Here is a 26,271-nt window from a genome sequence, read left to right as displayed (position 1 = left end):
GCATCATCATCGCCCAACTGTCTTATTGACCGCATCGTGCAGAAAAAACCGATAAAAATGCGGTAAACAAAAAACCACGTGACTGCACCTGTGGTGCGCGTTCTTTTCGAAGCAGGTGAAGGAGTTAAACGATCAACTCACAGCTTCTTGTTCCCAAAAAAAACAGTTTCAAATCAGTTTCCTTGCGATCAACAAGCACAAGTAACATAAGAAGAAAGAATACGTATCTGGAGAATCTCAACCGAAATATCTTTATAGAAATGTCCTCAACTGCTCGCCCAAAGTCACAGCAGGCATCTCGAGGAAATGATCTGAAGAAGCTTAAAGCTGAATATGGAACACAACTCTCGACGCTACGGGAGTTGTTTTCGGACTGGTCTGATGAAGACTTGTTATACGCTCTTCAGGATGCTGACGGCGATCTAGAGCTTGCTGCTCTTCGAATCAGTGAAGGTAAGTCTAGGAATAATCGTGGATCAACTACATCGCACAAAGTTTCACTGACTCGTACGTATCTCTAGGCTGGGCTAATCAATGGGATGAAGTTAAAGGCAAGAAAACAAAAAAAGAAACCCCTCAAAAACAAAAGCCAGTGGCTACCACAGACAATCAACGACCAGCAAAGGCAGAGCGAGGCGTCCCCTCAGCCAGGGGCGGTTTCGGTGGACGAGGACGAGGTTGGTATATGAAGGTTTAGAATGTAACGATGAAGCATGCCCTAACTTGATGTGCTCATAGGATCAACGAGAGGGGGTCGTCCTGGAAACTTTGGTGATAGAGGTCGAGGTGGAAAATCAGGTACGGAGAAATAGATAAAATTGATCTTCTGTTTGCTTGTGTGAAAATAACAAATACTAATTCGGTATGTGTAGTTGCAGGCAAAGCAAATCGCAATAGCCAGGCTATAACCGAGCAAGATCAATCTGTCACTGATAACACTACTTGGACCGATGCTACAAACCCAGCCCAAGCTACAGTTCCCACAGAGGCGTCCAATGTTTCGTCATCTACTGCCGCCGCCCAAGCTCCGACTTCATGGGCTAGTTTACTAAAGTAAGTGCCAGGTCATATAAACGGGGGGTCTTTCATCGTGCACTAGCGGCCTATACTGACCGATATGCTTCTAGGGCACCTCCAGCACCAGAACCGGTCAAGGAGGAACCTCCAGCTGTGGAAGAAAAGAAAGAGCTCGAGAATTCTGTTGAACAGGAGGTTACTATCCAGCCTGTGGAATCAAAGCCATTGGAGGAGGCCGTTGTTACTCAGAGTAATGAAACCGAAACCCCTAGTGTAGAAGTCGTTGCTGAGCAGGTCGACCAAATGGTAGAAGTTGTCCCAGAGCCGGTAGCATCTACCCCGAAGCAAAGAACACCCATTGGCCGTCGTCTCAGGCAAGATGTGCCAGTCGTACTTCCTGGAGGAAGTACAGGGTTGGGAAGCGTTGGAGTTCGTTTTGGCAACTTGAATTTGGCCGACGGCGATGCTGAAATAGAAGCGGAAGAGCAACTTAAGGACGATAGCAGCAGGTCAGTTGGAGAAGCGGTGTTCCGCCAATTAACGAAATTAGAGTACTAACGTTGATTGTTGATATAGCTTGGCTGCAAAGGAACCTGAAAATGTTGCCGCTACCAACGCATCTCAGCTAGCTGATAATGCTCGACAAACGGGTGTGCCAGTTCAGCAAGCATATGGGGACAGTCGTTTGTCCCAAACGCCATCTGGACTTGCCGACCAAGCTGCCAATTTTGGACCTGGTTTCGGCAGTAACTCATACACTAAGGCAGAACAGCAACAACCACAAGCGTATGGTCAACCTAATCAAAGCTTTGGTCAAACAACAGGAGAGCAGCACGCCAACCCATACTCTTACTTACCTAATCCCAATGGATTGTCTGGCTATGGTATGAACCCAATGGCATCGGTTCCCGATTACGCCATGTATGGCACTGAAGCACAACGTGCTGCTATGGGCTATTATGACCCCACGGTGCTGCACCATTCCCCATCCAACCCACCAGCAACCGCTTATCAATCCCGTGACAAATACACTCAGGATACAAACAACGCAACTTCCCAACAGAGCGGACCCGCCGCTGGCAGCAACCCTACAGTACAAGCACAGCATGCCTATGCCAATATGCCATACTATCCATACTATTACATGCCTAACCAATTCCAAGGCTATCAGCAACCAGGCTATGGTCAACCCTTTGTCAATAAGAACATGTATCCCATGTATCAGCATGGCAACAAGCCCAATGGAACCTCTCCTTATGCTGCTGGAGGATCACCCTACCAGCATCATTACTCACCTGCTGCATCCTACGATGATATGAATGCTCTTCATCAACAGCAGCTTAGTATGGGACAGGACTATCAAAAGCATTATGGTGGTGGGCAACCATTGCAAAACTACATGGGCCAACCATCGGCCCAAGGTAGCCAGGGTCAACAAGGTGGCAAGAATGATTTGAATAGCCAGTATGGAAAGTCTGGAAATGGAGCACAAGCTAACAATGCTTATTACAACTCGTCTACGTACCAAAACTACTCACAACAGCCTCACCGACAGCCTCATTCCCAGCCACAGTCTGGTCAGCCACAAGGTGGTCAGGGAACTCAGGGCCAACCACCATATTGGACGCAATAATCGTCGTCTTTTCTTCTCTTCTTTTTCCTTTTCTCTTCCTCGCCATTGTACTTATTTTTCCCTCATCTGCGCTTTTGAAAATTTATAAAGGAGAAAAAGAAAAACTTTCGTCCAAAACCATCTCTTCTACATCCCATGTTGCCTGACAAACTATACGGCGTCACCGTCTCCGTTTCATTAGCGGCCAGTGTCATTCAAGCATTTGCTATCACATTACAACGACGATCTCACATATTCAATGACGCTGAACCACCAGAACTGCAACGGTCAGCTTTCCGTCGGCCCATATGGGTGGCTGGCTTTCTAATGTACACCATTGCCAATATAATTGGTTCCATCTTCACCATTGGTTATCTTCCCATCGTCGTCTTAGCCCCCATTGGTGCTATGAACTTGGTCTTCAATGCTATATTTGCAAAAGTTATGCTTGGCGACCCCTTCACGAAGCGAACAGCGTATGGTAAGCAGTCGTTCCTTGGACACCCCACAGCCCCTCGTTAGCAACTTCTTTGATCTGATCTAATTATAACTTTCTTCTTCTGTCACCCCATAAAGGTACCGCACTTATTGTCCTCGGTGCTGTGCTGATCGGTGGATTCGGTGTGGTGCAAGAACCAAACCATACCTTGGAGGACTTGATCCAACTGTACAAACGTCCAACTTTCATTGCTTATTTTGCTGTTGTGGAGTTTTTTATCGTGGCAGGGCTTGCTGCCACTCATATTGTGGAAAACAAATACAAAAGCATGCAGTACTCTCTCACTGATCGAACTATCGTATCGCACCCAAACACAAAAGCTCTCTTGGGCATCAGGTTGGTTATCTTCTCTCACCTCCCTTGAACTCCAATCCGCTCAACTCTAACGGCGTCTTGTCACCTTTTAGTTATGGTGTGTTTGGCGCAAACATAAGCAGTCAGGCGATGCTGTTCGCTAAAAGTGGTCTAGAGCTACTGATTCTGTCCATCTTTCAGGGCCAGAATCAGTTTATCTATCCACTAACATGGCTTTTGGTCGCAGCGTTGATTGTCACGGCACTGTTACAGGTAAGCAAACAAAGCTTAATCTCCACCCATCAGGTTTCTCCGCAACTGACCAAATTCTTCACAGTTATATTATCTCAACAAAGGCATTTCCCTTTGTGACACCGTCATTCTTGTTCCGCTGAACTTTTGCTCTTTCAACGTCAGCTGCTTGTTCAACGGCTTGGTCTATTATGACCAATGGGAGCGACTCTTTTGGTGGCAAATCGTTTGCGTTCTTTGCGGAATCGTCATTTTGGTTTCTGGTGTGTTAGTCTTATCATGGAGATCCATGGCCGGTGCCATCTTCTTGGAAGATGACGATGACAATAAGCCTGTCGCTTCACAATGAAGTCCTTACGATGTTTCAATCCCCCTTTGATTGTTTCCCTCCTTGTATAATATATGACGCTCTATACCTGATCCCCTTCCCCCCTTCACTCTCTCTCCTCTCTTGCCAGACTGTCTGTGACATTCGCCGTTTGTGATGCCAGTTTGTTTTCTGTCTACATCTAGATTATCCTCTATAAAGAAGGGGCCTGACATCATACAGAAGCCCAAAACATATATCAAAATGTGCTGGCATACATTGTCATAACAGAAGGACATGTGAAATGTTCCATTGCTTTAGCCAAATAGGTCGCATGTATTTATTGATGGTCATAAAGACGTACAATCATTTTTTACAAGGGCGGCAACGCTATTATGACAATCTGCTTGAAAAACAGTTAGGCGGATAAAAATTCAGCAACCGAGGCTTTGTTCTTCTTCAAGTATTCTGCAACAGTGGCACTCTTGATTGGGAACTTCTGCAAGCGCTCATAGTCAATACGGTAATTCAGTGCTCTGATCCAACTGTGCCAACCAGCAATACGACTAGTAACACCACGTCTGGCAGCCTCTTCGATGGAAATATGCTCGACTGTGACTTCAACGCCAACAATGTCAGTGATGAGCTTTGCAAAGTTCTCCAGGGTAACTTCTTCAGAAGCCACATCAATAGCGAGGCCGTGGAAGGTATTAGGATCGGCAAAAGCTGCAGCAGCATACTTGGCGACATCGTCTGTGTCGATGAGTGGCTGAGTGACAGTAGGAGCCAAAGGCGACAAAATAACATGTTGCTTTTGGAGAGTGGGCCACAGGAAACTGGCAATAGGGCCAAAGAAATTGCTGATAAACATACCCGGTCTAAGAATGGTCCAATGCTCAAATCCAGCTTCTTGAAGTGCCTTCTCGGTACCGTGCTTGGATTCCCAATACTTGTAGCTTTCATGCTGAGGACTCAGGCCTGGAAATTCGTCTTTGCGCTCGGCCATCATCACACTCATGTAAACTCCAAACTTGGCTCCAGCTTCTTTGGCAGCCTTAATGATGCTGGTATTATGTCTGAGTTCATCCAATGTACCAGGTATGGGGTTGGAGTTGATGAACACTCCCCAGATGCCTTCAGATGCCTTTTGCAGCGACGAGAAGTCGTCGAAGTCTCCCTTGAAGATCTTGGCTCCGCGTTTCTCAAGATCACGAGCAATCTTGGATTCAGTGTTTCTCACCAGTGCATTGACGTTGAAGCCTTGGTCCAGGAGTTGCCTAGAAAGACTGCTTCCAACGTTACCATTGGCAGCGGTGACAAGAATAGTGTTTTGTTGCGACATTGCGAGTGAATGAAATCAATGGTCGATAAACTTGCCCTGTATTTATACCTTCAAACCTGTGAATCTTCCGGCTGCGCTGATTGTCCTATGTTACTTTTTGGAATTGGCTGCATGATCTTTTCACTTTCATTATTGCTAAACCGTGAAAACACGGCATCGTGTAAACCTTCGGACCTGGTCAGCCGTTTATTGCATATATGGATTTGCCATGCCAATTTTACGTTCCAGGTAAACCTGTCAATGGAGAACTTCACCCATTGATGGCCCCTTTGATATGATGCTTTTTACTTTCAAAACTTTTCAATAACTTTTTCGAATACTCCAAAAAATGCAGAAAACAGCTCTTCAAGCTTTTTCTATGGCGCAGTACTCAAAGTTCGTCAGTTTCTTGTTTTGCAATGTCAATCAGTAAACGAATATTACCTATTTAGGAGTTATCACTTGGGAATATCAATTGATATTGCTGACCGAGCAGAAATCGTTTATACACTGATCTGGTGGTGGAATAATCGACTAACAAGTTCATAATATACGTTCCTACAAAGAAGAAAGGTTGAAAGATAGAAAAATTGGAATAGAGCATTGAGCTGTGGCATTTTAGCGTTGTTGTCCGAAAAATTTCGAACTCGTTTAGGACACAGCTGGAAAACACTGTGAAATAGTCAGTTTTTTGGCAAGAAATTTGGCTTATTGCGCAGTAAATACGCCGTACATGAACTAACATACCTCAGGCACTTTGACCCATCGTGCGGATAAATGTGTTCCGTACCATCATCTGCTCCATATGACAAAGCAACGATGGATCCGATACCATCACTTTTTTGGCGCCATCAATGACTCCGAACGGTAAAAGATTGTAAAATAAGAACTGCATTGTTTGAGTCTGACATTTGGCAATAACTGAAAAGAACACGCCAATTTCATTGTATTATGATAAAGCATCCAATGTAACAACATAAGTCAGTGCAACGGATAGGTACATGCTAAGGGGTGGTGCCACGAACAGTGCCAAGGACAGAGCGGTTGAATTTTGCAGAGGTCGGCTCCATTATGCTTCATCTACTCCTTCTTCATTGAATTAAAATTCATGTTATCTCGCATTCAGTGTTATGCTTCTGGCTGAACAATCAAAAGCAATAGAGATTTATTTACTTAGACTCTGGTTCCAATCTGGTAACATGCTTTTATTTATGGTATAAGCTTCCAAAGGACTTTCAAGGCAACTATGTTGATTAATGAACAACCATAGTTCTGCTAAACAAAAGGTTCGGTGTATGCGCTTACTGAGACAAAAAATCAGTTATATATCCCTTGTTTCTCTTCAGATAATCTGCAACGGTGTTACGCTTAACAGGAAATTGTTCCATGCGCTCATAGTCAATGTGGAAATCCAATGCCTTGGCCCAGTCATACCATTCAGCCGTTTGATCCGGTAAGCCGCGAGCAATGTACTCTTCTCTCGGGATATGCTCAACTGCGATTGGAATGCCAACAATATCAGTAATAAGGACTCCAACATCCTTCAGCGTAATTTGTTCGCTAGAAAGTTCAATGGCTTCACCATTGAAAGTATCGGGATTAGCAAAAGCGGCAGCGGCAAACTTGGAAATATCTTCAGGATCAATGAACGATTGCTCAAACGAAGGCTCAAATGGTGAAGAGATAAGGTGTTGCTTTTGCAAGGTCGGATAAATGTAAGCGGCGAAACGTCCAAAGAAATTACTGATGAAAGTACTAGGTCGAAGAATTGTCCAATAGTCAAAACCAGCTTCTCGAAGTGCCTTCTCAGAACCAGACTTAGACTCCCAATAGTTATAACTGTTACGTTGCGGGTTCATACCCGGAATATCATCTTTGCGCCCTGCCATCATCACGCTCATGTATACTCCGAATTTGGCTCCAGCTTCTTTGGCAACTTTGATGACATTTTGGTTGTGTGTAAGTTCATCCATCGTACCATGAACTGGAAAGCCATTGATGAATACACCCCAGATTCCTTGAGATGCTATTTGAAGTGACGAAATATCGCTGAAGTCGCCTTTGAAGATCTTGGCTCCACGCTTCTTGAGGTCGTGAGCCATTGTTGACTCGGTATTCCTCACCAAAGCATGAACGTTGAAGCCTTGATCTAAGAGTAATGCAGCTAGGCTACTTCCAACAGTGCCGTTGGCCGCGGTGATGAGGATAGTTTTTTGTGACATTGTAAGTTATCAGGGTCTCGTCTTGATTCTGATCACAGTACTTATACTTTTTTCCCCGGAAAATCGGTCCTGGTATATCCCCAATATTGTCGGTACCCATCCAGCAGCCGAGTTTCTTTCAATGCTGGCAACAGTTTTATATGTATCTGACCAGCCGACAATCACAGATTTAATCTTGGTATACGAAATATTCATTTAAGCTATTTCTACAACGAACATTGCCTTATAACATGGCTCCCTTTGGTTCTATATCTTGGGAACTGCCTACGTGATCACATTTTTGATCAAACTTGATGGCAGCTATTTTCTATCCCCGAAACGAAGCCTCGTCATGATTCGTCTTTGAACCTTCAGATTCGACCTTTTTTTATTTTGGCATACATCAGAGATCATTCCCTGTAAGCATGTTTCTATCAAGCTTGCGAGGTTAAGCTAGTCGGCAGCGGGATTAGTTCAATTTTGGACATAGCATAGTAGAGTCGCCTTCACTCCAAAGTCAAGTATCAACACTACCGCTTATCATGAAAATGCGCCACTGTATGCTCTGACGATTTACTCAATATTGGTTTCCTGAACCCATATTGCGCGTGAGGTTCTGTGGAGCCTTTCAGCTACTGAAAAGCAAGACAGCTTACGCGCCATGACGAATGCCACGAGTTCAGATTCTCCGCCAGGCACATTGCGCCACTTTTCGGAGATGGCAAATTATGGTGAACTAAATGGTCAGCGTCCTGGTACGTGTTGTCGCACACAATATGAAGGAAGGCTCGTGGTTGTGAAGTAAAGCATTTAATACATGGTATCACTAACGTGGAATCACCCATGTGTCGGTAGAATAACCACCAATACCCGTTTGATACTGGTCCATCCAGGAATGATGCCATGGTCAGTAAATGTAAACTACGGCTTGCTTTTCTCGATCGGTATAGAAAAATAGCTCACGGGGCGTGTGTTTTTTGTATTGGTACAGATGTGAAGTATTGAACGGAATGGTATAGGGATCAAGACATGGCTTGCATGGACGTAGACATCGTCGAAAACTTGAGGGAAGGTCAGCGAAGATCAGTTCATCTGCCAATGATACCAGAGGATATTGTCTTCTTTATTAGAGCCCGATAAATCATCACTGACCTAAACAGTTTTATGACTAGATTGCAAAATATTTGGTGCTATAATAAACGTAAGAAATTGACCTTGTTCATCAGAGATTATAAACGTCACGCATGGAACCGCATTGCAGGAGATTGGATGTCGTGAAGCCAACGCTCATATAAATTAACGCTGTATCGATTACACACATTTGACGCAAGTCATTTATTTCTTTACTACGCTACGCACTGTGGAAACTGCATTGCCATTGCTAACAATATTACTTTCTTCTACCAAAGTATCAAGTGTACTACTCATGTTGACAAAAAGTTGATAATAGCGTCCTTGTGGTTCTTTACGTACTCTTCAGATGTCGTGCGCTGAATGGGAAATTGCTCCAAACGGTCATAGTCGATGCTGTAACTAAGTGCTGTTTTCCAGTCATTCCACCAATTAATTACTTCTGGCACACCACGACTAGCTGCTTCCTCTCTGGAAAGATGTTCTACTTTGATGTCAATACCAGTAATATCGGTGATGAGCTTGGCAAAGTCCTTTAGAGTAATTTCTTCACCGCTAAGGTCGATAGCTTGACCATTGAAAGTATCTGGATCTGCAAATGCTGCAGTAGCGTAGCGAGCGATGTCGTCAGGATCAATTAGGGATTGAGTGGCTGAAGGCGGGATTGGTGATAGAATGACATGCTGCTTCTGAAAGGTTGGCCACAAGAAAGTGGCCACAGGTCCACAGAAGGTGTTCAGGAAGACTCCAGGCCGAAGGATAGTCCAATAGTCGAATCCAGCCCGTTCAAGTGCTTTCTCTGTCTCATATTTAGCTTGCCAATAGTTGTAATTTGGATGCTGAGGGCCAAAATTAGGGAACTGGTCTTTGATATCCGTCATGGTGACACTCATATACAGTGCAAACTTGGCTCCAGCTTCTTTAGCAGCATTGATAACGTTAATGTTATGTCGCAGTTCGTCCAAGGTACCATGCACTGGAATGGCATTGACGAATACTCCCCAGATCCCTTGCGATGCTTTTTGAAGTGACGGGATATCGTCAAAATCTCCCTTGAAAATTTTGGCTCCACGCTTTTCAAATTCGCGAGCTGTGTCCGACTCTGTATTTCTCACCAATGCATTGACATTGAAGCCTTGGTCTAAGAGCGATGCAACCAGAGAACCGCCAACAGTGCCATTGGCAGCAGTAACGAGGATCGTCTTTTGTGTCATTGTTGTTACGAATACTATGATGTGTTTCGATGCATATACAGGGATATATATTTATATATACATTGTGGCTACCAGTACATCGGTCATGATTTATCCATGTTCTGGTATCATTTGGCACTTTCTTCGTTCAATTACTAACCGATACACGTCAGCACTGCTAATCATAATTATACACTCCTCAGTTGATCACTGCAGATCTGGAGTGACAACTCCAAGGTTTTATTAGACGCATTACTAATAAAGCACTACAGTCATCAAACTCGCCGCGAAGTGCGCTACCACTTTCTCCAATTCTTCTTCAATAATCAATTAAATCATGTTGAGACAGATATGTGAGATGGACGATAAGAATTATCTTGTGAATTCGACATAAATGAGGAAAAGCACGCAAAATTCAGAGGCAAAGATTCTCTGTGTGCCATCGCCACATCCTTTTGCGGAATCTACTTTCAACCATGGTAAGGACCTTCGCTGTAGGTTTGTTATGAGCGTACCATTCGTGCTCAAACAGTACCTCCTACATTGTATTCCTTTTTCTTTTGAAGTGCAGTAAAATGCAATATGTATGATGCCAAGGAATGGATCAACGTTACTCAAAGTTAATTGTATGTAAAGGGGCTATGGAAGAGGTTCTTCACAGCCGGATATACTCTGCCGAATATCCGTGCATGGGTATTGGCTGATAATTTGAGCACTGGACTTACTTGCACAAACAACAAATGCTGCGCACGAAACGTCGATTGTGACTTTATCATCAATTGAAATTGCTAAGAATTGGCACTTGGTGAGAAAATCACTGAGGACAAGTGTGTCCTACTTGGCAACGTTCTCACATCGATAAATTTTGAACTCGAAATGTTGTATGAATCAGTTCATACAAGCAAAATTTTTGTCTTCCCGTATTCCTCAGAAAGTTTTCTATGAACAAAAATAAGAGCATTATGATGTGGGGAATAAAGCGATAACAATTTATTGCAATCCAATTTGGGGGAGATGTTATGTTCACAAATCTGCATGGTCAAAGCTTTTGTTTAAATGACATAAATGGTAATTTTCCGGCATGTTATACATGAACAATCGTGGATACAATTGTCTTTGACATTTATATAAAATTTATTGAATGACACAGCATACAAAGAGAATGGTGTATATGACTGGCGCTCATGAGCGTCAGGCTAGTAAGATGGCTCTAGCAAAGGTCGAAGAGTTATGTTGACAGGTATTCCGTGTATTTATCCATGATCTTTTCAAAAAGTCTAAACTCTAAGACGCTCCATACAGGAATTTCTGCAAGGGCTCATGATCAAATTGTTAGATGACATGCATAATGACTTGGCATTTTCACAAACCAAAAGCCGATTTTTACTGGAATACATGGTATACAAAGCCATAGTACATATGCATAGCGCTTTTAAAAATTTCTACTTCTGCTTTAAAGAAGGTTATGACGAAGATGGAGACTCAGTAGACAGGTACTCAGCGATAGAAGCCTTGTTCTTCTGCAAATATTCTACAACCGTAGTACGCTTGATTGGAAATTGCTTCAAGCGCTCATAGTCAATTTGGTAGTTGATGTCCTTTGCCCAGTCTGACCACATTGAATTAATAGGCGAAATACCACGAGCAGCGGCTTCTTCCCTGCTAACGTGTTCATATGTAATTTGGATGCCAACAACATCCGTGATAAGTTCTGCTAGCTTCTCTCTGGTGAGTTTTTCATCAGCAAGATCGATAGCTTCGCCATTATAGGTACTTGGATCCTTGAATGCTGCAACTGCGAATTTAGCAATATTCTCAGGGACAACGTAGGGCTCGGCGGCATTGGGCTCTAAAGGTGATACCAAACGATGTTCCTTTCTCAGAGCAGGCCACAACATAGCAGAAAGAGGACCAAAGGAATTGTCGATAAAGCCACTGGGTCGGAGAATTGTCCAGTAATCAAATCCAGCTTCTTGAAGGGCCTTCTCACTACCAGTCTTGGATTCCCAGTAGGTATAGGCAGGATGTCCAGGTCCCATACCAGGGAATTCGTCTTTGCGGTCAGCCATGACTACACTCATGTATATACCATACTTGGCTCCAGCTTCCTTTGCAGCATTGATGATATTTTGGTTGTGCTTGAGTTCATCCATTGTGCCATGTACAGGATGGGAGTTGACAAATACTCCCCAGATGCCCTGAGATGCCCTCTGGAGAGATGGAATATCATCGAAGTCTCCTTTGAATATCTTGGCTCCTCGCTTCTCAAGATCAAGAGCAACCTCGGATTCAGTGTTTCTCACCAAAGCATTAACACTGAAGCCTTGATCCAGGAGTTGTCTAGCCAGGCGGCTGCCAACGTTGCCATTGGCAGTGGTGATGAGAACGGTTTTTTGGGACATAGATTGGTGAATTGTTATAATATTGTGAATACTATACTATTCAGCTGAATTTCTGTTTTATAACCTTGCTTGAAAGTGCTCGGCTTCATTTTATCCACTTCCTTGTGGAGTATTATTGAGACACGTATTGTTGGTCTACGCGTATGCGCGGTCACCGCGTAAACTATCGGGCCAAAGGGCCGAAATTTCAAACGTTGCTTATGGCAGGTAGGCTACGAAAACAAGCAGAGATTTTTGAGAGAGGTCAAATTCTTTCGATATTTGCCTTTACTTCATAAATTCGTATAATAGTAAATTTCGATGTTGGATCAAATATACAAAGTTTAGTGGTCCAGACGACAGGTGTGCACGTGATTCAAAATTTCCCAAAATTTGAAAGACTTGGGACGGGACAAATTGTATTGCTGACAAAACCTTGCCTACCGCTGACAGATTCTTTCGTATTACTGCCATTGTCGAGCAATGCCACCACAAACTACTGACACCGTCCCCGAAGATGCACCAGAACATTGCCCCGTAAGTATAATATGAGGAGCATACAGCAAAATGACCATAATGGACCATAAAGAACTAGTTTTAACATTCACTTTTACTTTGGGTAGGGAACTGAGAGCGATCAAGCTGGCAAAGCCGATGCCTGTGCTGGATGTCCAAACCAGAATATATGCGCAACAACACCAAAAGGACCAGATCCAGATATTCCTCATATCACAAAGCGAATGGCCACCGTCAAACATAAAATCTTAGTCCTCTCCGGCAAAGGAGGTGTAGGCAAGTCTAGCTTTACATCTCAGCTGGCTTTTGCACTGGCCCATGACGAAGATACCCAAGTTGGTGTGATGGATGTTGACATCTGTGGACCATCTATTCCAACCATCATGGGGCTTGAAGGCGAGCAGATTCATCAAACTGGCTCTGGATGGCAGCCTGTGTTTGTTCAAGATAATCTGGCCGTCATGAGTATCGGTTTTATGCTTCCTGACAAAGACGACGCTGTTATCTGGCGTGGACCCAAAAAGAACGGTAAATCTTGCAAGATGAAGGATCTTCATATATGATATTAGAATCATCACTCATGCCTGCTTCTTTTTTTTTATAAAGGGCTGATTAAGCAATTTTTGCGAGATGTCGATTGGCAGGAGCTGGACTTCTTGCTGGTAGATACACCTCCGGGCACATCTGATGAGCACTTATCCGTGACACAATATCTCAAAGAGAGCGGAATCGATGGTGCCATTGTCATAACGACTCCGCAAGAAGTTGCATTACAAGACGTACGAAAGGAAATTGATTTCTGTCGCAAGGTTAAGATTCCTATCATTGGCGTGGTTGAAAACATGTCCGGCTTTGTGTGTCCCAACTGCAAAGGCGAATCAACGATCTTCCCGCCAACCACTGGTGGAGCTGAGAAGATGTCAGAGGAGATGAATGTCAGATTCTTAGGTCGAATTCCATTGGATCCCCGAATAGCCAAGAGCTGTGATATGGGAGTATCGTTCTTAGATGAATATCCCGAGTCACCGGCTTGCGCAGCTTATGACCATGTCATTGACCGTAAGTACTACAATTGATTCTACCCGAATACTTTATGGAACATTAATTGATGGTTATATTACAGAAATCCGAGCTCAGTTTGAGTGAGTTTTGCTATTGTACAGTTTTTTATATCTCTCTTTTTGAAATAAAATAAATATAAAAAAAAAAAAATCTGCGGCATTGACTCACAGTTTGATTGCACCGTGACTGCCAAAAAAAATTCCAGCGTCTCCACACAAAATAGATGTTTTGTTCGAAAAGTTGCTTGTGGCCTCATTCCTCATGTCTAGCACAGGTTAGGTTGACAGCAGCAGCTTCAGGCCCAAGTAGTATAGCATAACTGACACTTCCCTTAGACAAACTCAACATCCTCCTGGTCGGTGCTGGTGGCCGTGAGCACGCCATTGCTTGGAAGCTTGCTCAGTCTCCGCTTGTCGAGAAGATCTTTGTAGCTCCCGGTATGCTTCACGACAAATCTCGAGTTAATCTTGATATTCACTTGCTAATGCTCTTTTGTCAGGTAACGGAGGTACTACTACCAATGAGAAGCTCTCTTGCGTCAATATTGGCGTCAGTGACTTCAGCAAACTCACCGAGTTCGCTTTGAACAACAATGTAATATTTTGAGACATTTATTGTCCAAACCGCGTTACATCCTATTGATCCAGTCCCTTTATAAAGGTCAACTTTGTTGTTGCTGGTCCTGAGCAACCTCTGGTCGAAGGAATCCAAAATGTTTTCAAGAAGAGTAAATATCAGCCATGTCATCGGCAACTTTTGTGTTTACATTTGTTTGATCCGATCTAATGCATATCTACAACAGTCGGTATCCCTGTCTTTGGCCCTTCTTTGAAGGCTGCTGCCATGGAAGGTTCCAAAACTTTCTCCAAGGACTTCATGAAGAAGCACAACATTCCTACCGCTGCATTCGAGGTATTAAACGTTGGACTAGATGGCAATATCATCATCCCATTTATTCACACTCTTTCAATTAGAACTTCACTGATTTCGAAAAGGCAAAGCAATACGTCCAATCTGTTGGCCACCGTGTTGTTCTTAAGGCTTCTGGACTTGCCGCCGGCAAGGGTGTCTTGATTCCCGAAACCACTGAAGAAGCTTTGGATGGCCTTAAGGCTATCATGGTAGACAAGGAATTCGGTGCCGCTGGAGATGAAGTCGTTGTTGAAGAATACCTCGAAGGTGAAGAACTTTCATTCCTCGCCTTTTCCGATGGTTATACCGTCATTCCTCTTCCCCCTGCCCAAGATCACAAGCGCGCATTGGATGGAGATCAAGGTCCTAACACCGGCGGTATGGGATGCTATGCCCCTACCCCTATTGGTACCAAGGATCTCATTGACGAAGTCAAGCGTACCGTTTTGCAACCCACTATTGATGGCATGCGACGTGATGGTGAGTTCATGCGACGATGGTGTTACACATTAGCTCACGGTAGCTAACAAATTTATGATTTGCAGGATACCCCTTCGTCGGTATGCTTTTCACTGGTATTATGTTGACTGCCACTGGACCCAAGGTCCTGGAATACAATGTTAGATTTGGCGATCCCGAAACTCAGGTTGTCTTGCCCCTCCTCAGCGATGATACTGACTTGGCTGAGATCATGCTTGCTTGTGCTGAAGGTCGTCTCGATGCTGTTCATATCGGCATCAAGCACGCCTTTGCCGCCACTGTCGTTCTCGCATCTGGTGGTTACCCCGGCAAGTACGAAAAGGGCAAGGAAATCACCATTGGTGCCACCCCTGAAGGTAGATAGTTGCATTCGATCCGTTTCAAGGTCAAAGAGGCGTGTGTTTAACTCTATGATTGTAGATGTTATGGTCTTCCATGCCGGTACCACCATGAAGGATACCAAGCTTGTCACTGATGGAGGACGTGTTTTGGCCGTCTCCGCTGTCGCCAGCACTCTTCGTGAAGCTGTTGACAAAGCTTACCAAGGCATTACCTCTGTCAACTTTGATGGCATGTACTATAGAAAGGATATTGCTCACCGAGCCTTCAAGCATAGCGAAAAGAAGGATACTGGAATCTCTTATGCATCTGCTGGTGTCAGTATTGATGCTGGTAACTTGCTTGTCCAAAAGATCAAGTCATTGGTCAAGTCTACCAAGCGTGTCGGTGCTGATTCAGAAATCGGTGGATTCGGTGGTATCTTTGACCTCAAGGCTGCTGGATACAGAGATCCTATTTTGGTTTCTGCTACTGATGGTATTGGAACCAAGTTGAAGATCGCTCACGACTGCAATATTCACAACACTGTCGGTATTGATTTGGTTGCCATGAACGTCAACGATCTCATTGTCCAAGGTGCCGAGCCTTTGTTCTTCTTGGATTACTTTGCGTGCGGTAAGCTTGAGGTCGATGTCGCCAAGGACTTTGTTGCTGGTGTTGCTGAAGGATGTCTTCAATCTGGCTGTGCCCTTGTTGGTGGTGAGACTGCTGAGATGCCTGGTCTTTATGCTCCTGGCGACTACGATGCTGCTGGTTTCACAACTGGTGCCGTTGATCGTGAGAACATTCTTCCTAGAATGGACCAGATCAAGGCTGGAGATGTCCTTCTTGGTCTTGCATCTTCTGGTGTCCACTCCAACGGTTTCTCGTTGGTTCGTAAGATTGTTGGTACTCAACCTGGTCTTTCATACCACTCCCCATGCCCATGGGATAAGTCCACTACCCTTGGTAAAGCTTTGTTGACTCCTACTCGCATCTATGTCAAGCAACTTTTGCCCGTTGTTCGCAAGGACTTGGTTAAGGCTATGGCTCACATCACTGGAGGTGGTTTCATTGACAACATTCCTCGTGTCCTTCCTGAGCATCTTGGTGTCCAGATCGATGCCACTTCCTGGCCTTTGCCTGACGTTTTCAAGTGGCTCAAGGCTACTGGAAATGTCTCTGCCTGTAAGTTGAATAACAGTAACATTTCGCGACCACCTTGATTTCCAAAACCCACTAATGTATTGTATTTTCCAGACGAACTTTCCCGCACTTTCAACTGTGGTATTGGTATGGTCATTGTTGCCGATCGCACCGCTGTACCTGAAATTACTAGATTATTGAGCGAGGCTAACGAGCAAGTGTTTGAAATTGGCTCTCTTGTCGAAAAGTCTCAGATTGGCGGTGAAGAGGTCGTTGTTAACAACACTGATAAGGCATGGTAGAAGACAAGCACGTCTTTCGTGAACCATTTGCCTCAAGTTTAATTTTTCGTTTATTTTTTTGTTCATACACTCCATCTTTCAAAACTTTCCCCAATAAAAAATCACCGTCGTTTAGAATGTTTCTTTAATTTTCGCGAAGATTCCAACAATTGCAACCCAGCGGCACTCATATGAAAAATGCGTCTGGCAGATCGCTCGCTCTTTGTGATTCAAAGTAATTTATACCAAAGTCATGGCAAATCCTCGTGTGTAAGTAAACTGATTGTGGTTTGATCGCTATCACTCGGTGTGATCAACGTACTTACCTCTGTTTACAGTTTCTTCGACATTGAAATCGGTGGCCAACCTGAAGGTCGCATTGTTTTTGAGCTGGTAAGTGTTTATATATCGAGAATCGAAAAAGTAAATGACAATAAACGTATTGACTGTACCAACACCAATGCATATCAGTTCAAGGACGTCGTTCCTAAGACTGCTGAGAACTTCCGCGCCCTTTGCACTGGCGAGAAAGGAATGGGTCAGGCTGGCAAGCCTCTGCACTTCAAGGGATCTATCTTCCACCGAGTGATCAAGAACTTTATGTGCCAAGGAGGAGGTACGCGAGCAATGCTTTTATGGTTTGTAACTTGAGGCAATTGGCCATGTTGGTTGACCCTAATGATATGCAGATTTCACAAACTTCAATGGTACTGGTGGAGAGTCCATCTACGGTGAAAAGTTCGAGGGTAAGCATCCAAATTCGACGTTCATGAGTTTTATACGACAGTGTCACTCATGATCAATTGTACAGATGAAAACTTCCAGTTGAAGCACGAAAAGCCTTTCTTGTTGTCCATGGCTAATGCCGGACCCGGTACCAACGGCTCTCAATTCTTTATCACTACCACCGAGACTCCTCATCTTGATGGCAAGCACGTCGTTTTTGGAAAAGTCCTGAAGGGAAAGGGTATTGTTCGTGCTATTGAGAACCTGCCTACCTCAGCTGACAAGCCTGTCAAGGATGTGGTGATTGCTAACTGCGGTGAACTTGCTGAGAATGAGAGTGATGGCGTCCCTGTGCCCTCTGATGGTGATGCTTATGATGAATACCCTGGTAAGCAAAGTAATAATGTGGACGATAAAAAAATAGCGCAGCAACATTTGACCTTTTTTTTCTTTCGCCAGATGATTATGAAGGCTCAAAGGAACCCGCCGACTTGGCTAAGATTGCTACTGAATTGAAAGCCATTGGTAACGATTACTTCAAGAAGGGAAACTATGAATCTGCTGCTAAGAAGTACCAGAAGGCTATTCGTTACCTCCAAGAGAAGCCAGTTTTCGATGAAGATGAAGACCCAGAAGCCCTTCGTGTTCAATTCTATAGCATCAAGGTGCCTTGTTATCTTAACCGAGCCATGTCTCAGCTTAAGCTCAACAACTTTAAATCTGCCATAGAAGATACCACAACTGTTCTTGAGTTCCCAGAAAAATACTTGACGCCATCTGACAAGGCAAAGGCTTTGTTCCGTCGTGGCACAGCTTATCTTCAAACCAAGAACGAGGTTGCCGCAATTGAGAACTTTGAACAAGCTGCTGTTCAGAACCCTGACGATGCTGCCATCAAGCAGCAACTTGCTCTTGCCAAACAAAGAATTGTTGAGCGCAAGCAGAAGGAGAAGGCAGCATACTCCAAGATGTTCGGTTAAACGTTATGTACAGTGCTAACTCATTGCAATAAGTGTATCCTCACACAGGCCACGTTTGCAACTTTTAAAATCAAGAAAAAATAAACATAGCATATAAACACCATTTCATAGTAAGATCAGTCCCAACTTTATAAGCAGTAGTGACCGCCAATGGCGCATTCAACTATTTACAACTTGGACTTGAAGTATTCCTTCCATTGGTCAAGGTCCCAACTGGACGAAACAGAATCGTCTTTCAGACCATCAAATAACACGGTTGGGCTAACATGAATTCCATTCTGGCGACCGATCTTGATTTGCAACTTGAGATCGTTGGTCACTTGGTTTCCGGAGTTCTTTGCCTCGCCCGATCGAATTGTCAAGTAAGACAGGACTTTGTCACCGGGAACATTGACGGTGGTGGCCAAATCAGCCAGCTTTCCATAAATCTCGTTACGCGACTTTGTATAAACCGCTTCATCGTAGTACCTAGAAGTTCAAATGCATGATTAGTTACTTTCCACTGCGCGTCGCCAATACGCCGCAATGTTTCTATTTACTCTGTTTGGCGTTCGAACAAGACATCCGAGAAATCCCAAAATTTTGTGTTATCGACGCGCTCAACAGCAAGAGCAGCTTCATGGACAAGCGTGGACGAAGGGTGCCACGGTTGAACCTGTTGTCGGAAGATGAGTTGCACTTCATTGGGGTGCTCATTATTGAGATAAGGTATAACTTCCTGTAACGCGATGTTTAATGCTAGTTTTGAGTGCTCGGTAATGATATCTCTAGTACTTGCCTTGCGCAACTTCTTGTAAATCTTTGCCGAGAATGGGCACTGTTATGATAATATTCAACGAAAATTCAATCAATGTCATGTTCGATACTAGGCGGTGTTACTGGCGGGGACGTACGGTATAGTCGAGATAGACCTCGAGGCTATGTTTTGCGGCAGCTGAGCCTATGCGGTGACCTGTTCGGAATGCTCACGTTAAACGGTGCATCTAGTGTAGGAAGGCTAGGCAATGTCCGTTAGATCTTACCGATGAATTGAGGAGCGAGAGCCATAGTGAGAAACGAAGTCTGTTGTAAAAAAAGACGAGGATGTCAAACACAGCAGCCCGCATTATGTAATGTGCAATTTTGGGGGGAAAAACTACAGCAATTCAGCCAATCAATTTGAAAAGATTTGCTCGTTCTGAATGATGCCATCACTATGGTACTTTGAAGCCATCGTCATTATGTATTTAGTTTGTTTAAGACAATGACACATTGAAGTAATAAGAACGAATTCTACATTAGTAGTACAGGGGAAAAGCGCGGCAAAATGATGATGGTGAAAATTATACAGTCTGTTGTTATCTACAAAAAGGATACTGGGTTGTTCAATCCTGGACCACGATAAGGTCTTTTAAGCCTGAACCCATAGCATCAAAGAGCTCTTCCGGGTCAGCTTCATTGCTGATCTTTAGCTTTTTCTCATTGGCAAGATGCAACAAGCAGATAAAACAGAAAGGCACTGAAATGTCTTTCATGGATTTCTCAGAGTATTCCTTCTTCAGGTTATGGATGACTTCTGAAAACTTGTGTTCGCCCTTAATGGCATCTTCGGTTCCTTCGCTCAGCGCATTTGAAGGCTCAGGCAACAAAGATTCCTCATCCACCTTTGTTGAATGAATATTAATGAATTATCCCGATTATGCTATATAGAGAGAGCTAAAAGGTATACGTACCGGTTCAGTTTTTAGTGTCTTCCATAGATTGTCTTTGAGGCGACGAACATCAACTCGCTTAGCGGTTTTGGCATAATTCACATAGATAGGCTTTATCTTTTTCAACCGATGATTTGTAATGAGTTCATCACCATACACCTTGTCCATTTCAGCATCGTTAATTTCATCAAAGGCGTCTTGCAAGAACGTCGTATCCTCAACTGCTGTCAAAATAGCTATCAAAACCGTAATGAGTACATAGAACGATGCTGCCACACATTTTGCTCCCAAGTCGGTACATACTTTGATCTCCAGCAAAAGATAGATCCGCCTGAGTCAGATTGCCATCGTCGATTGCCATCTCCTCCTCTTGAGCCCAGTACTGTGCATCCGGTTCATCTGGCTGAACATTTCCATCGATCGGGTCGTTTGAAACGGTGGCTGTAGTCTCTGATTGCTTTCGTTTCCGGAACTAGGGAGAGCAAAGGATGAGAAATAGAAGTATAATTAGCATCGATGATACAACGTGTCACTTACTGAATGATCAGGCTTCAAAAAGTAATGAAGTAGCTGCTTTGATGAAAAGTGCATGTCGTCTGGCAACAGGTGTTTTGAATTCTTCATATCCCGTTTCACTGGCATAGTGATAGATCCCTTCTTATCATTTGCAAACAATTCCTCTTCGTTGATATCCTCAGAGTTGAGAAAGTCAATCTCAAAAACTACTTTTGGCTTCTTCTTTCCTTTTTGAGTTTCATCGCCTTCTTCTACGCCCTGTTCAGTTGACTCTTTCGCCACTACAAACAAAACCATTAACTTAATGTCAAACTTCACATCTGAAAAGTATCTATCATACCTTTGCTAACGGGTCGTCTGAGCTTCCAATGTTCCGGGCCAGCCCAATTCCGCATAAAAGCTGAATCAAAGTAACTAAACATATCGGTCTGTACGTCTGGGTTCATGGCCATTTCATACGTCCGAACCGTGGCAGCGTCGGTTCCGGGGTTAGCAGGCTCGAAGAAGCCACCTAATTGTGATTCCTCTTGGTTTGCATCTGGCTCCTGTTCCTGGTCGTTATCAATGTCGTTAAAAACATCGTCTATGTCGTTATTCCCTCCCTGAGGGTACTCTTGATCAGGCTCCATTTCTTGTGAATTGTCAGGATTTGTATCTTCGTTGTTCGATTTCGCCGCTGGAATATCCAGAGCATTAGATGAAGAAAATTCGAATTCGCGTAAGGAAGGGGAAATTTCAAGGATGGATAGTTCCTCGAGCGAAGGGAGTTTGGCTGTAATTTTTGGTTAGCATGGCTATGAAGCTGGCGGAAGCGCCTATATCACTAATTCACCTTTTAGATGAGACACTTCAATTTTAGTATCATCTTCTTTCTTTTCAGCTTCTGTTGATTCAATATCCATCGCGTCTACAAGTGGTTGGTCGCCTTCATCGTTGTCTTTACTTGCTTGTTTCTCTTTGAGGTCCGGTGTAGGTACTTCATCTTCGTCTTCGGGATCCGCAAACGCATCTGATGCGTCAAAAATAATTTTTCCACCACGATCCACGGTAAGATTATTGAGTAGGAGGCCTCGTGCTCCACCCTCATCAAAATCTGCCGAAGTCTTTTTAAACAATGGATCGACGGTAAAGTCGAGATCAAGCTTCTTCACTTTGATAGAAGAAAAGTCTTTGACAAGCGTGGTTTCTGAGCGATTTGATTTTTTCTTGGTTCTTCGTTCTGTATCATCTTCTCCATCGCCGTCTTCGTCATCTTGGGCTACGTCTGTACCATAGATCAATACATTGAGCAGACAATCTGCTATAAAGCGGTCGATATTTTCAACTTACTTGCGCTATTCGCTAATCCGCTAAGGAGTTTACCAGTCTCTGAAGCTACAGAGTCAACGCGTGATGTATAAATTTTAACGCAACCATCCAAAGTACATGAAGCCTTTTGAAAGTTGATAGAGTCGCCGTCTTTTAAAAATGTCATTTCATGGAAGTAATCAATCAGAGCAAAGTTCCAGCTATTGGTTGCATTGATTTTCTATATAAATTGAACATTTAGTATTATTGACTCCAATACGGGCGGCCCATAGTGTCAGAGCGGTCCTTACATTATCAGTGCACATTTTCATCCATTCTTCGAAATTGGAGTACATTTGTTCGTTGGTAAGTGATTGCGGTAGTTTAGGAGCATTGGTGAGAATTTCCAAAGGTCGTGCCGCCTTTCTCTCATCAATACCGGTGGCTTCGGTTCCAGTGACAGATGAGCGACCAGACACTCGTCGTAACAGCGTCTCGCGAGCGGAAATGCGTCGACTTTGCCTATCTGCTTCCTCCTGATTGGAACCGCGAGAGAAGCGCGCGGCATGGCGGTCAAGCGAGGGAGAGCCTATAGTGACAGGAGAATGATCTGCTTGCTGGTTACCAGTATTTCTTCGCGATAAATTAGGGGCTGCCACTCTAGGCGAGAATGAACTGGACATGACGAAGGAGGAGAATAAGTCACAAGGTGGTAATGGCTCTGCTCCTTTGGACATAAAGAAATTTGCAGTGCGCGTTTTTATTGGAAAATTTCAAAACTGCCAAATTTAATGCACTTCAATATTGATGATTTTTATGTCGTCTAAAGGTTTATCACTTTTGTCGGTCTTGCAGTTCTCTATAGCATGGATCACATCCATACCGGCTGTTGCTCTTCCAAAGATTGTGTGCTTATTATCCAGCCATGGCTGCGAAACGCTCGGCATTAATAAACACATTCATAGAGTATCAGTATGCAAAATGTCAACACTTACTGTGGGTACAACGGTGATGAAGAATTGTGAGGCATTCGTATTTGGTCCAGCATTTGCCATGCTCACAGTATATGGTCGATCGTGTCGTAAGTCACGGTGGAATTCATCCTCAAAATCGTCTCCCCAAATGGATTCGCCTCCAGTACCATCCCCGAAAGGATCACCAGTTTGCACCATGAAACCTTTGATGACTCTGTGGAAGATCAAGTTGTCATAATAGCCGTTCTTAGCGTGCGTGACAAAATTCTCAACAGCTTTGTTTGCATATTCTGGGAAGAGTCGAATGTGAATATCTCCTGCTGTAGTACGCAACACCGCCGTTGAGCCCAATTGCTGTTGCTTCGCTTGAGTTGTAGCAACGGTTTGTTCTTCTCGGGAAGGTTTTTCGTTGAAAACATCACGATCGCCCTTGGAATCGTCATACCTGTAAATGATGAATGGTAATGATTAGATATGGGAAAACCGCGACTATCAGCAAGCCTAGCAACAGATACGTACGCATTTGGTTCCCGTTGTGTGAACATGAAGAATCGGTTTCGTTTAAAGGCGGTTGTGAACAGAGTTGGGTCAAGTTCTTCTGTTTCTCTCAAAGCTTGGTTATCAGATGCTGCCATTGCCTGAAAAAAAAATATTGGGGTAAATCTCATGTGTGGTGTATCATATTGCCACATCTTCATCCGCTTACCAAAGTCATGATACCCTTCTTTCTAGGAGCTCCTTGGTACAAGGCCATATTTAAAAATCTATGTGTCTCCGATTCTCCAATCAATCGAGCTACTTTGTTGGTCACTGAATTAACGACTGCAGCGAACGAGGTAAGTATTGTTGATCGTGATCCACTACAAATGCCACTACTCGATTCGTTACCTTTTATGCCCAACATAGTAGGATATATAATGAAGTTGCCGCTCTCATCAAAAACTAAAGTTTAAAGGTCAGTAAAGTTTTTCATTTTCGGCTGCTATGGAAAGGTTAGTTACCAGCATTGATATGTTGTGCCTGTGGTGACTTCTCCAGCTCCTTATCAACAGCTAAACGACGTCCAAACTCCATGTCATCCAGTTTTCTGACACTAGTGCCGGCTTGTTGCATCTCCGTTATTGTCTTGAGCGACTCATCATACTTGCGGAAGACTTTGCCATTCAAAAATTTGAATATACGAACTTGTCTGTCTGGCATGCTCATGGTGACAAACTTCAAGCCGTCGTTCGACAATACAATGGACGTTGGTACTGACTTGGACTAGGTATTCGAGCGTCAATAAAAGAAGATGCTGGAACACTTTCCATAAAGGAATATGCCTTTTTACACTCACCTTTTTAAAGTCGTATAAATCAGTTTCTGCTTTGTACTCAAAGTTCACATTCTTTGGTAGATCAAAGGGTTCTTCTGGTTCCCAATATTCCAACATACCCGACGTATCCACCGAAATCACCGTATTAAATCGAGCATTAAACTGAATATAATGAAATTAGCCAGGGAACATTTTTTTGATATAAAAAAGGATAACAACTATTGCTTACGGTCATAAGATGTACTGGGTGACTGTGAAGTGTTGAGATTGTGTGTATGGGTTTTCCATCACCACGCCCATCAAATATATGAACGTTGGAGCTGTCTTTGTCGGCGCTGTTATTGCATTCATGAAGGTAAGCATAAATCGTGTCTCCAAAATCGTATTATGGAAGAATACTTACACTGCGATCAGGGCCTGGGCTTGACCCTTTTGATGGATCCAACAAACACATTTTGGCGTGAAGTCAAATTTGATCATGTTAATCATATCTGAGAACATGTTAGAGTTGCGAATACCTACGGTATCTTGTGTATTCACTAGAACTTACCAAACTGCGTAACATCGTATACTTTCATCGACTTGTCTTCAGAAATAGTCGCAAGCAGCTCATTGTCTGCCGAGATGTTGATGCCATTCACATTCGATAAATGGGAACGATAGTGCTTTACAAACTCAATACCGGAAGCGGTTTTCTTCCAAAATTTGAGGTGTCCATCTTGGGAAGTAGTAATTATGAAGTCGTTTCTGCAAAACCCAGGTCATCATTAGTGTTGTTCTACTGTAACAGCGTTGATGCATCTCCTGTTTAAAGAACCACATACTTTGTAACAGCAATGAAGTTGAGAATATCACGGTGCATGTAGCTCTTCTCGTACATATCGGAGGTAGGTAAGCGACTAAGGTAGATCTGCTCGTGAGGTAGGACTGCGAGAAAGGGATTTAGATAAATGTCAGTGGGATGGCATTATTGAGTGTGCTTTATGTAAGTAGCTTTACCTCTCTTTTTCTTTTTTGGAGTTTCTTCTACAGGAGGTGGCATCATAGGACCAATGTCACCATCGTCTGATTCAGGAGAAAAGCGGTGAGCAGGTTGGCTGAGCATTTTGACGGTGGAAAGATTCTCGTAACGTACCATCGTTCTCAGCTACTTCAGGAGCAGTATTGTCTTCGAGAGGGCGCTTATTATTCTCATTTTGGGCTTGATCGTTAACGGTGACCATGTTGCACGCTGATTCAAGTAAAACGGAATTTCGCAAAGTGGTTATTATTTCCAAATGTTGAAATCGAATAATTGAATGACAGTCACTTCCTTGCAGCATAGCTTTACCTCAAAATTGATTTGCAAGGAACCACGCTTAATGTCGTGTAAAATACGTGCACTGTTCCTTTTACACTATTTGATATCACTTGTATTCCTTGTTAATATGAGCAATGACCTATAAAAGCCAATTTTTGGTATCTTGCCCGCTCTTCGTTATGATTCTTTTCTTCAGACAAGACATCTCTGCAAGTTGCTGGATATCCCAAGGGCATTTCTTTTTTGATGCACTGCGATATCAAGCGTATCCAACCATTCATGTGAGTCCCCATGGTTATTGAGCGAGATGCTCATATGATTGTGTATAGTAAGAATGCCTGATAATGCTTTATAACGTTCCAATTCCCGATACTACTAGCGTTGCAATACGCTTTTTCTATCTAGGCACTTGCTGGATATAACGCATTTTAATAGACGAGTAAATGTAGCAACAATTTGAAACGTTTAGCTCCGAATAAAAAGCTCAAAAAACAGATCACTTGCGTATATTTTGATTCATCGAAAAACAAGACACAATTCAAAAGGTTTGTTATTTGGC

The 26,271-nt window shown here is 43.5% G+C and overlaps 12 protein-coding genes across 12 annotated transcripts; 5 read left to right on the top strand and 7 right to left on the bottom strand.

Annotated features, from left to right (window-relative positions):
• Positions 1–67: 67 nt before the first annotated feature.
• On the top strand, positions 68–2,794 carry K450DRAFT_241092 (uncharacterized protein). Its single transcript, XM_051589040.1, has 6 exons — positions 68–453; positions 522–677; positions 739–798; positions 879–1,053; positions 1,128–1,526; positions 1,594–2,794. The coding sequence occupies exons 1-6, from the start codon at positions 261–263 to the stop codon at positions 2,648–2,650; spliced, it is 2,040 nt and encodes a 679-aa protein (XP_051444708.1). The 5' UTR covers positions 68–260; the 3' UTR covers positions 2,651–2,794.
• Positions 2,562–4,246, top strand: K450DRAFT_241089 (uncharacterized protein). Its single transcript, XM_051589039.1, has 4 exons — positions 2,562–3,110; positions 3,206–3,464; positions 3,536–3,695; positions 3,760–4,246. The coding sequence occupies exons 1-4, from the start codon at positions 2,786–2,788 to the stop codon at positions 4,021–4,023; spliced, it is 1,008 nt and encodes a 335-aa protein (XP_051444707.1). The 5' UTR covers positions 2,562–2,785; the 3' UTR covers positions 4,024–4,246.
• Positions 4,247–4,399: 153 nt separating this feature from the next.
• K450DRAFT_271777 (uncharacterized protein) lies at positions 4,400–5,323 on the bottom strand (the record flags this gene model as incomplete). The annotated part of the gene is made up of 1 exon (XM_051593023.1): positions 4,400–5,323. The coding sequence occupies one exon, from the start codon at positions 5,321–5,323 to the stop codon at positions 4,400–4,402; it is 924 nt and encodes a 307-aa protein (XP_051444706.1).
• Positions 5,324–6,603: 1,280 nt separating this feature from the next.
• Positions 6,604–7,524, bottom strand: K450DRAFT_271776 (uncharacterized protein; the record flags this gene model as incomplete). The annotated part of the gene is made up of 1 exon (XM_051593022.1): positions 6,604–7,524. The coding sequence occupies one exon, from the start codon at positions 7,522–7,524 to the stop codon at positions 6,604–6,606; it is 921 nt and encodes a 306-aa protein (XP_051444705.1).
• A 1,403-nt stretch (positions 7,525–8,927) lies between these two features.
• Positions 8,928–9,848, bottom strand: K450DRAFT_174690 (uncharacterized protein; the record flags this gene model as incomplete). Its single annotated transcript, XM_051584204.1, has 1 exon — positions 8,928–9,848. The coding sequence occupies one exon, from the start codon at positions 9,846–9,848 to the stop codon at positions 8,928–8,930; it is 921 nt and encodes a 306-aa protein (XP_051444704.1).
• A 1,481-nt stretch (positions 9,849–11,329) lies between these two features.
• K450DRAFT_161825 (uncharacterized protein) lies at positions 11,330–12,217 on the bottom strand (the record flags this gene model as incomplete). The annotated part of the gene is made up of 1 exon (XM_051584023.1): positions 11,330–12,217. A coding segment is annotated over one exon (888 nt), but the record flags the coding sequence as incomplete, so codon positions are not given.
• A 418-nt stretch (positions 12,218–12,635) lies between these two features.
• Positions 12,636–13,887, top strand: K450DRAFT_241084 (uncharacterized protein). Its single transcript, XM_051589038.1, has 3 exons — positions 12,636–12,745; positions 12,832–13,252; positions 13,331–13,887. The coding sequence occupies exons 1-3, from the start codon at positions 12,692–12,694 to the stop codon at positions 13,798–13,800; spliced, it is 945 nt and encodes a 314-aa protein (XP_051444702.1). The 5' UTR covers positions 12,636–12,691; the 3' UTR covers positions 13,801–13,887.
• A 150-nt stretch (positions 13,888–14,037) lies between these two features.
• K450DRAFT_241079 (uncharacterized protein) lies at positions 14,038–17,081 on the top strand. The gene is made up of 9 exons (XM_051589037.1): positions 14,038–14,060; positions 14,122–14,223; positions 14,286–14,380; positions 14,447–14,513; positions 14,589–14,698; positions 14,761–15,178; positions 15,244–15,534; positions 15,599–16,684; positions 16,757–17,081. The coding sequence occupies exons 1-9, from the start codon at positions 14,048–14,050 to the stop codon at positions 16,942–16,944; spliced, it is 2,370 nt and encodes a 789-aa protein (XP_051444701.1). The 5' UTR covers positions 14,038–14,047; the 3' UTR covers positions 16,945–17,081.
• A 1-nt stretch (position 17,082) lies between these two features.
• Positions 17,083–18,762, top strand: K450DRAFT_241072 (uncharacterized protein). The gene is made up of 6 exons (XM_051589036.1): positions 17,083–17,193; positions 17,262–17,316; positions 17,395–17,539; positions 17,613–17,669; positions 17,735–18,037; positions 18,109–18,762. The coding sequence occupies exons 1-6, from the start codon at positions 17,177–17,179 to the stop codon at positions 18,627–18,629; spliced, it is 1,098 nt and encodes a 365-aa protein (XP_051444700.1). The 5' UTR covers positions 17,083–17,176; the 3' UTR covers positions 18,630–18,762.
• Positions 18,713–19,706, bottom strand: K450DRAFT_241067 (uncharacterized protein). The gene is made up of 5 exons (XM_051589035.1): positions 19,652–19,706; positions 19,523–19,581; positions 19,408–19,446; positions 19,169–19,347; positions 18,713–19,097 (listed from the first exon to the last, which is right to left on the bottom strand). Exons 1-5 carry the CDS (start codon positions 19,674–19,676, stop codon positions 18,797–18,799), a joined length of 603 nt encoding a protein of 200 aa, XP_051444699.1. The 5' UTR covers positions 19,677–19,706; the 3' UTR covers positions 18,713–18,796.
• A 51-nt stretch (positions 19,707–19,757) lies between these two features.
• Positions 19,758–22,824, bottom strand: K450DRAFT_241065 (uncharacterized protein). Its single transcript, XM_051589034.1, has 8 exons — positions 22,435–22,824; positions 22,166–22,364; positions 21,669–22,100; positions 21,177–21,608; positions 20,858–21,117; positions 20,624–20,792; positions 20,342–20,556; positions 19,758–20,272 (listed from the first exon to the last, which is right to left on the bottom strand). The coding sequence occupies exons 1-8, from the start codon at positions 22,804–22,806 to the stop codon at positions 19,994–19,996; spliced, it is 2,358 nt and encodes a 785-aa protein (XP_051444698.1). The 5' UTR covers positions 22,807–22,824; the 3' UTR covers positions 19,758–19,993.
• A 4-nt stretch (positions 22,825–22,828) lies between these two features.
• Positions 22,829–25,660, bottom strand: K450DRAFT_241062 (uncharacterized protein). Its single transcript, XM_051589033.1, has 13 exons — positions 25,548–25,660; positions 25,412–25,477; positions 25,237–25,339; positions 24,963–25,159; positions 24,816–24,903; positions 24,642–24,747; positions 24,434–24,574; positions 24,099–24,360; positions 23,986–24,039; positions 23,804–23,919; positions 23,617–23,735; positions 23,119–23,542; positions 22,829–23,052 (listed from the first exon to the last, which is right to left on the bottom strand). The coding sequence occupies exons 1-13, from the start codon at positions 25,633–25,635 to the stop codon at positions 22,912–22,914; spliced, it is 1,905 nt and encodes a 634-aa protein (XP_051444697.1). The 5' UTR covers positions 25,636–25,660; the 3' UTR covers positions 22,829–22,911.
• Between the last annotated feature and the right edge of the window lie 611 nt (positions 25,661–26,271).

This window comes from Umbelopsis ramanniana (genome assembly GCF_025399195.1).
Source record: "Umbelopsis ramanniana AG unplaced genomic scaffold K450scaffold_27, whole genome shotgun sequence".
Classification (NCBI taxonomy): domain Eukaryota; kingdom Fungi; phylum Mucoromycota; class Umbelopsidomycetes; order Umbelopsidales; family Umbelopsidaceae; genus Umbelopsis; species Umbelopsis ramanniana.
The sequence above is the reverse complement of the archived record's forward strand: the minus strand, read 5'-3'. Positions and strand labels throughout refer to the sequence as shown.

What these genes read in the sequence shown, in the direction of transcription:
- K450DRAFT_241092 (XM_051589040.1), top strand. Translation starts at nt 261, where the DNA reads ATGTCCTCAACTGCTCGCCCAAAGTCACAGCAGGCATCTCGAGGAAAT. An exon ending in TTTCGGTGGACGAGGACGAG is followed by an intron (nt 678 to 738) that starts GTTGGTATATGA and finishes ATGTGCTCATAG; the next exon opens with GATCAACGAGAGGGGGTCGT. An exon ending in CTTAAGGACGATAGCAGCAG is followed by an intron (nt 1,527 to 1,593) that starts GTCAGTTGGAGA and finishes TTGTTGATATAG; the next exon opens with CTTGGCTGCAAAGGAACCTG.
- K450DRAFT_241089 (XM_051589039.1), top strand. Translation starts at nt 2,786, where the DNA reads ATGTTGCCTGACAAACTATACGGCGTCACCGTCTCCGTTTCATTAGCG. An exon ending in CACGAAGCGAACAGCGTATG is followed by an intron (nt 3,111 to 3,205) that starts GTAAGCAGTCGT and finishes CACCCCATAAAG; the next exon opens with GTACCGCACTTATTGTCCTC. An exon ending in TTGTCACGGCACTGTTACAG is followed by an intron (nt 3,696 to 3,759) that starts GTAAGCAAACAA and finishes AATTCTTCACAG; the next exon opens with TTATATTATCTCAACAAAGG.
- K450DRAFT_241084 (XM_051589038.1), top strand. Translation starts at nt 12,692, where the DNA reads ATGCCACCACAAACTACTGACACCGTCCCCGAAGATGCACCAGAACAT. An exon ending in ATGCACCAGAACATTGCCCC is followed by an intron (nt 12,746 to 12,831) that starts GTAAGTATAATA and finishes TACTTTGGGTAG; the next exon opens with GGAACTGAGAGCGATCAAGC. An exon ending in GCGTGGACCCAAAAAGAACG is followed by an intron (nt 13,253 to 13,330) that starts GTAAATCTTGCA and finishes TTTTTTATAAAG; the next exon opens with GGCTGATTAAGCAATTTTTG.
- K450DRAFT_241079 (XM_051589037.1), top strand. An exon ending in TGATGGCATGCGACGTGATG is followed by an intron (nt 15,179 to 15,243) that starts GTGAGTTCATGC and finishes TATGATTTGCAG; the next exon opens with GATACCCCTTCGTCGGTATG. An exon ending in CATTGGTGCCACCCCTGAAG is followed by an intron (nt 15,535 to 15,598) that starts GTAGATAGTTGC and finishes CTATGATTGTAG; the next exon opens with ATGTTATGGTCTTCCATGCC.
- K450DRAFT_241072 (XM_051589036.1), top strand. An exon ending in GTCGCATTGTTTTTGAGCTG is followed by an intron (nt 17,317 to 17,394) that starts GTAAGTGTTTAT and finishes AATGCATATCAG; the next exon opens with TTCAAGGACGTCGTTCCTAA. An exon ending in CTTTATGTGCCAAGGAGGAG is followed by an intron (nt 17,540 to 17,612) that starts GTACGCGAGCAA and finishes AATGATATGCAG; the next exon opens with ATTTCACAAACTTCAATGGT.
- K450DRAFT_241067 (XM_051589035.1), bottom strand. Translation starts at nt 19,676, where the DNA reads ATGGCTCTCGCTCCTCAATTCATCG. An exon ending in TCTCGCTCCTCAATTCATCG is followed by an intron (nt 19,582 to 19,651) that starts GTAAGATCTAAC and finishes CATTCCGAACAG; the next exon opens with GTCACCGCATAGGCTCAGCT. An exon ending in TTTACAAGAAGTTGCGCAAG is followed by an intron (nt 19,348 to 19,407) that starts GCAAGTACTAGA and finishes ATCGCGTTACAG; the next exon opens with GAAGTTATACCTTATCTCAA.
- K450DRAFT_241065 (XM_051589034.1), bottom strand. Translation starts at nt 22,806, where the DNA reads ATGTCCAGTTCATTCTCGCCTAGAGTGGCAGCCCCTAATTTATCGCGA. An exon ending in TGAAAATGTGCACTGATAAT is followed by an intron (nt 22,365 to 22,434) that starts GTAAGGACCGCT and finishes CAATTTATATAG; the next exon opens with AAAATCAATGCAACCAATAG. An exon ending in AGACACTAAAAACTGAACCG is followed by an intron (nt 20,273 to 20,341) that starts GTACGTATACCT and finishes CATTCAACAAAG; the next exon opens with GTGGATGAGGAATCTTTGTT.
- K450DRAFT_241062 (XM_051589033.1), bottom strand. Translation starts at nt 25,635, where the DNA reads ATGGTCACCGTTAACGATCAAGCCCAAAATGAGAATAATAAGCGCCCT. An exon ending in TCCAAAAAAGAAAAAGAGAG is followed by an intron (nt 25,340 to 25,411) that starts GTAAAGCTACTT and finishes CCTTTCTCGCAG; the next exon opens with TCCTACCTCACGAGCAGATC. An exon ending in GGCACAACATATCAATGCTG is followed by an intron (nt 24,040 to 24,098) that starts GTAACTAACCTT and finishes TTTAAACTTTAG; the next exon opens with TTTTTGATGAGAGCGGCAAC.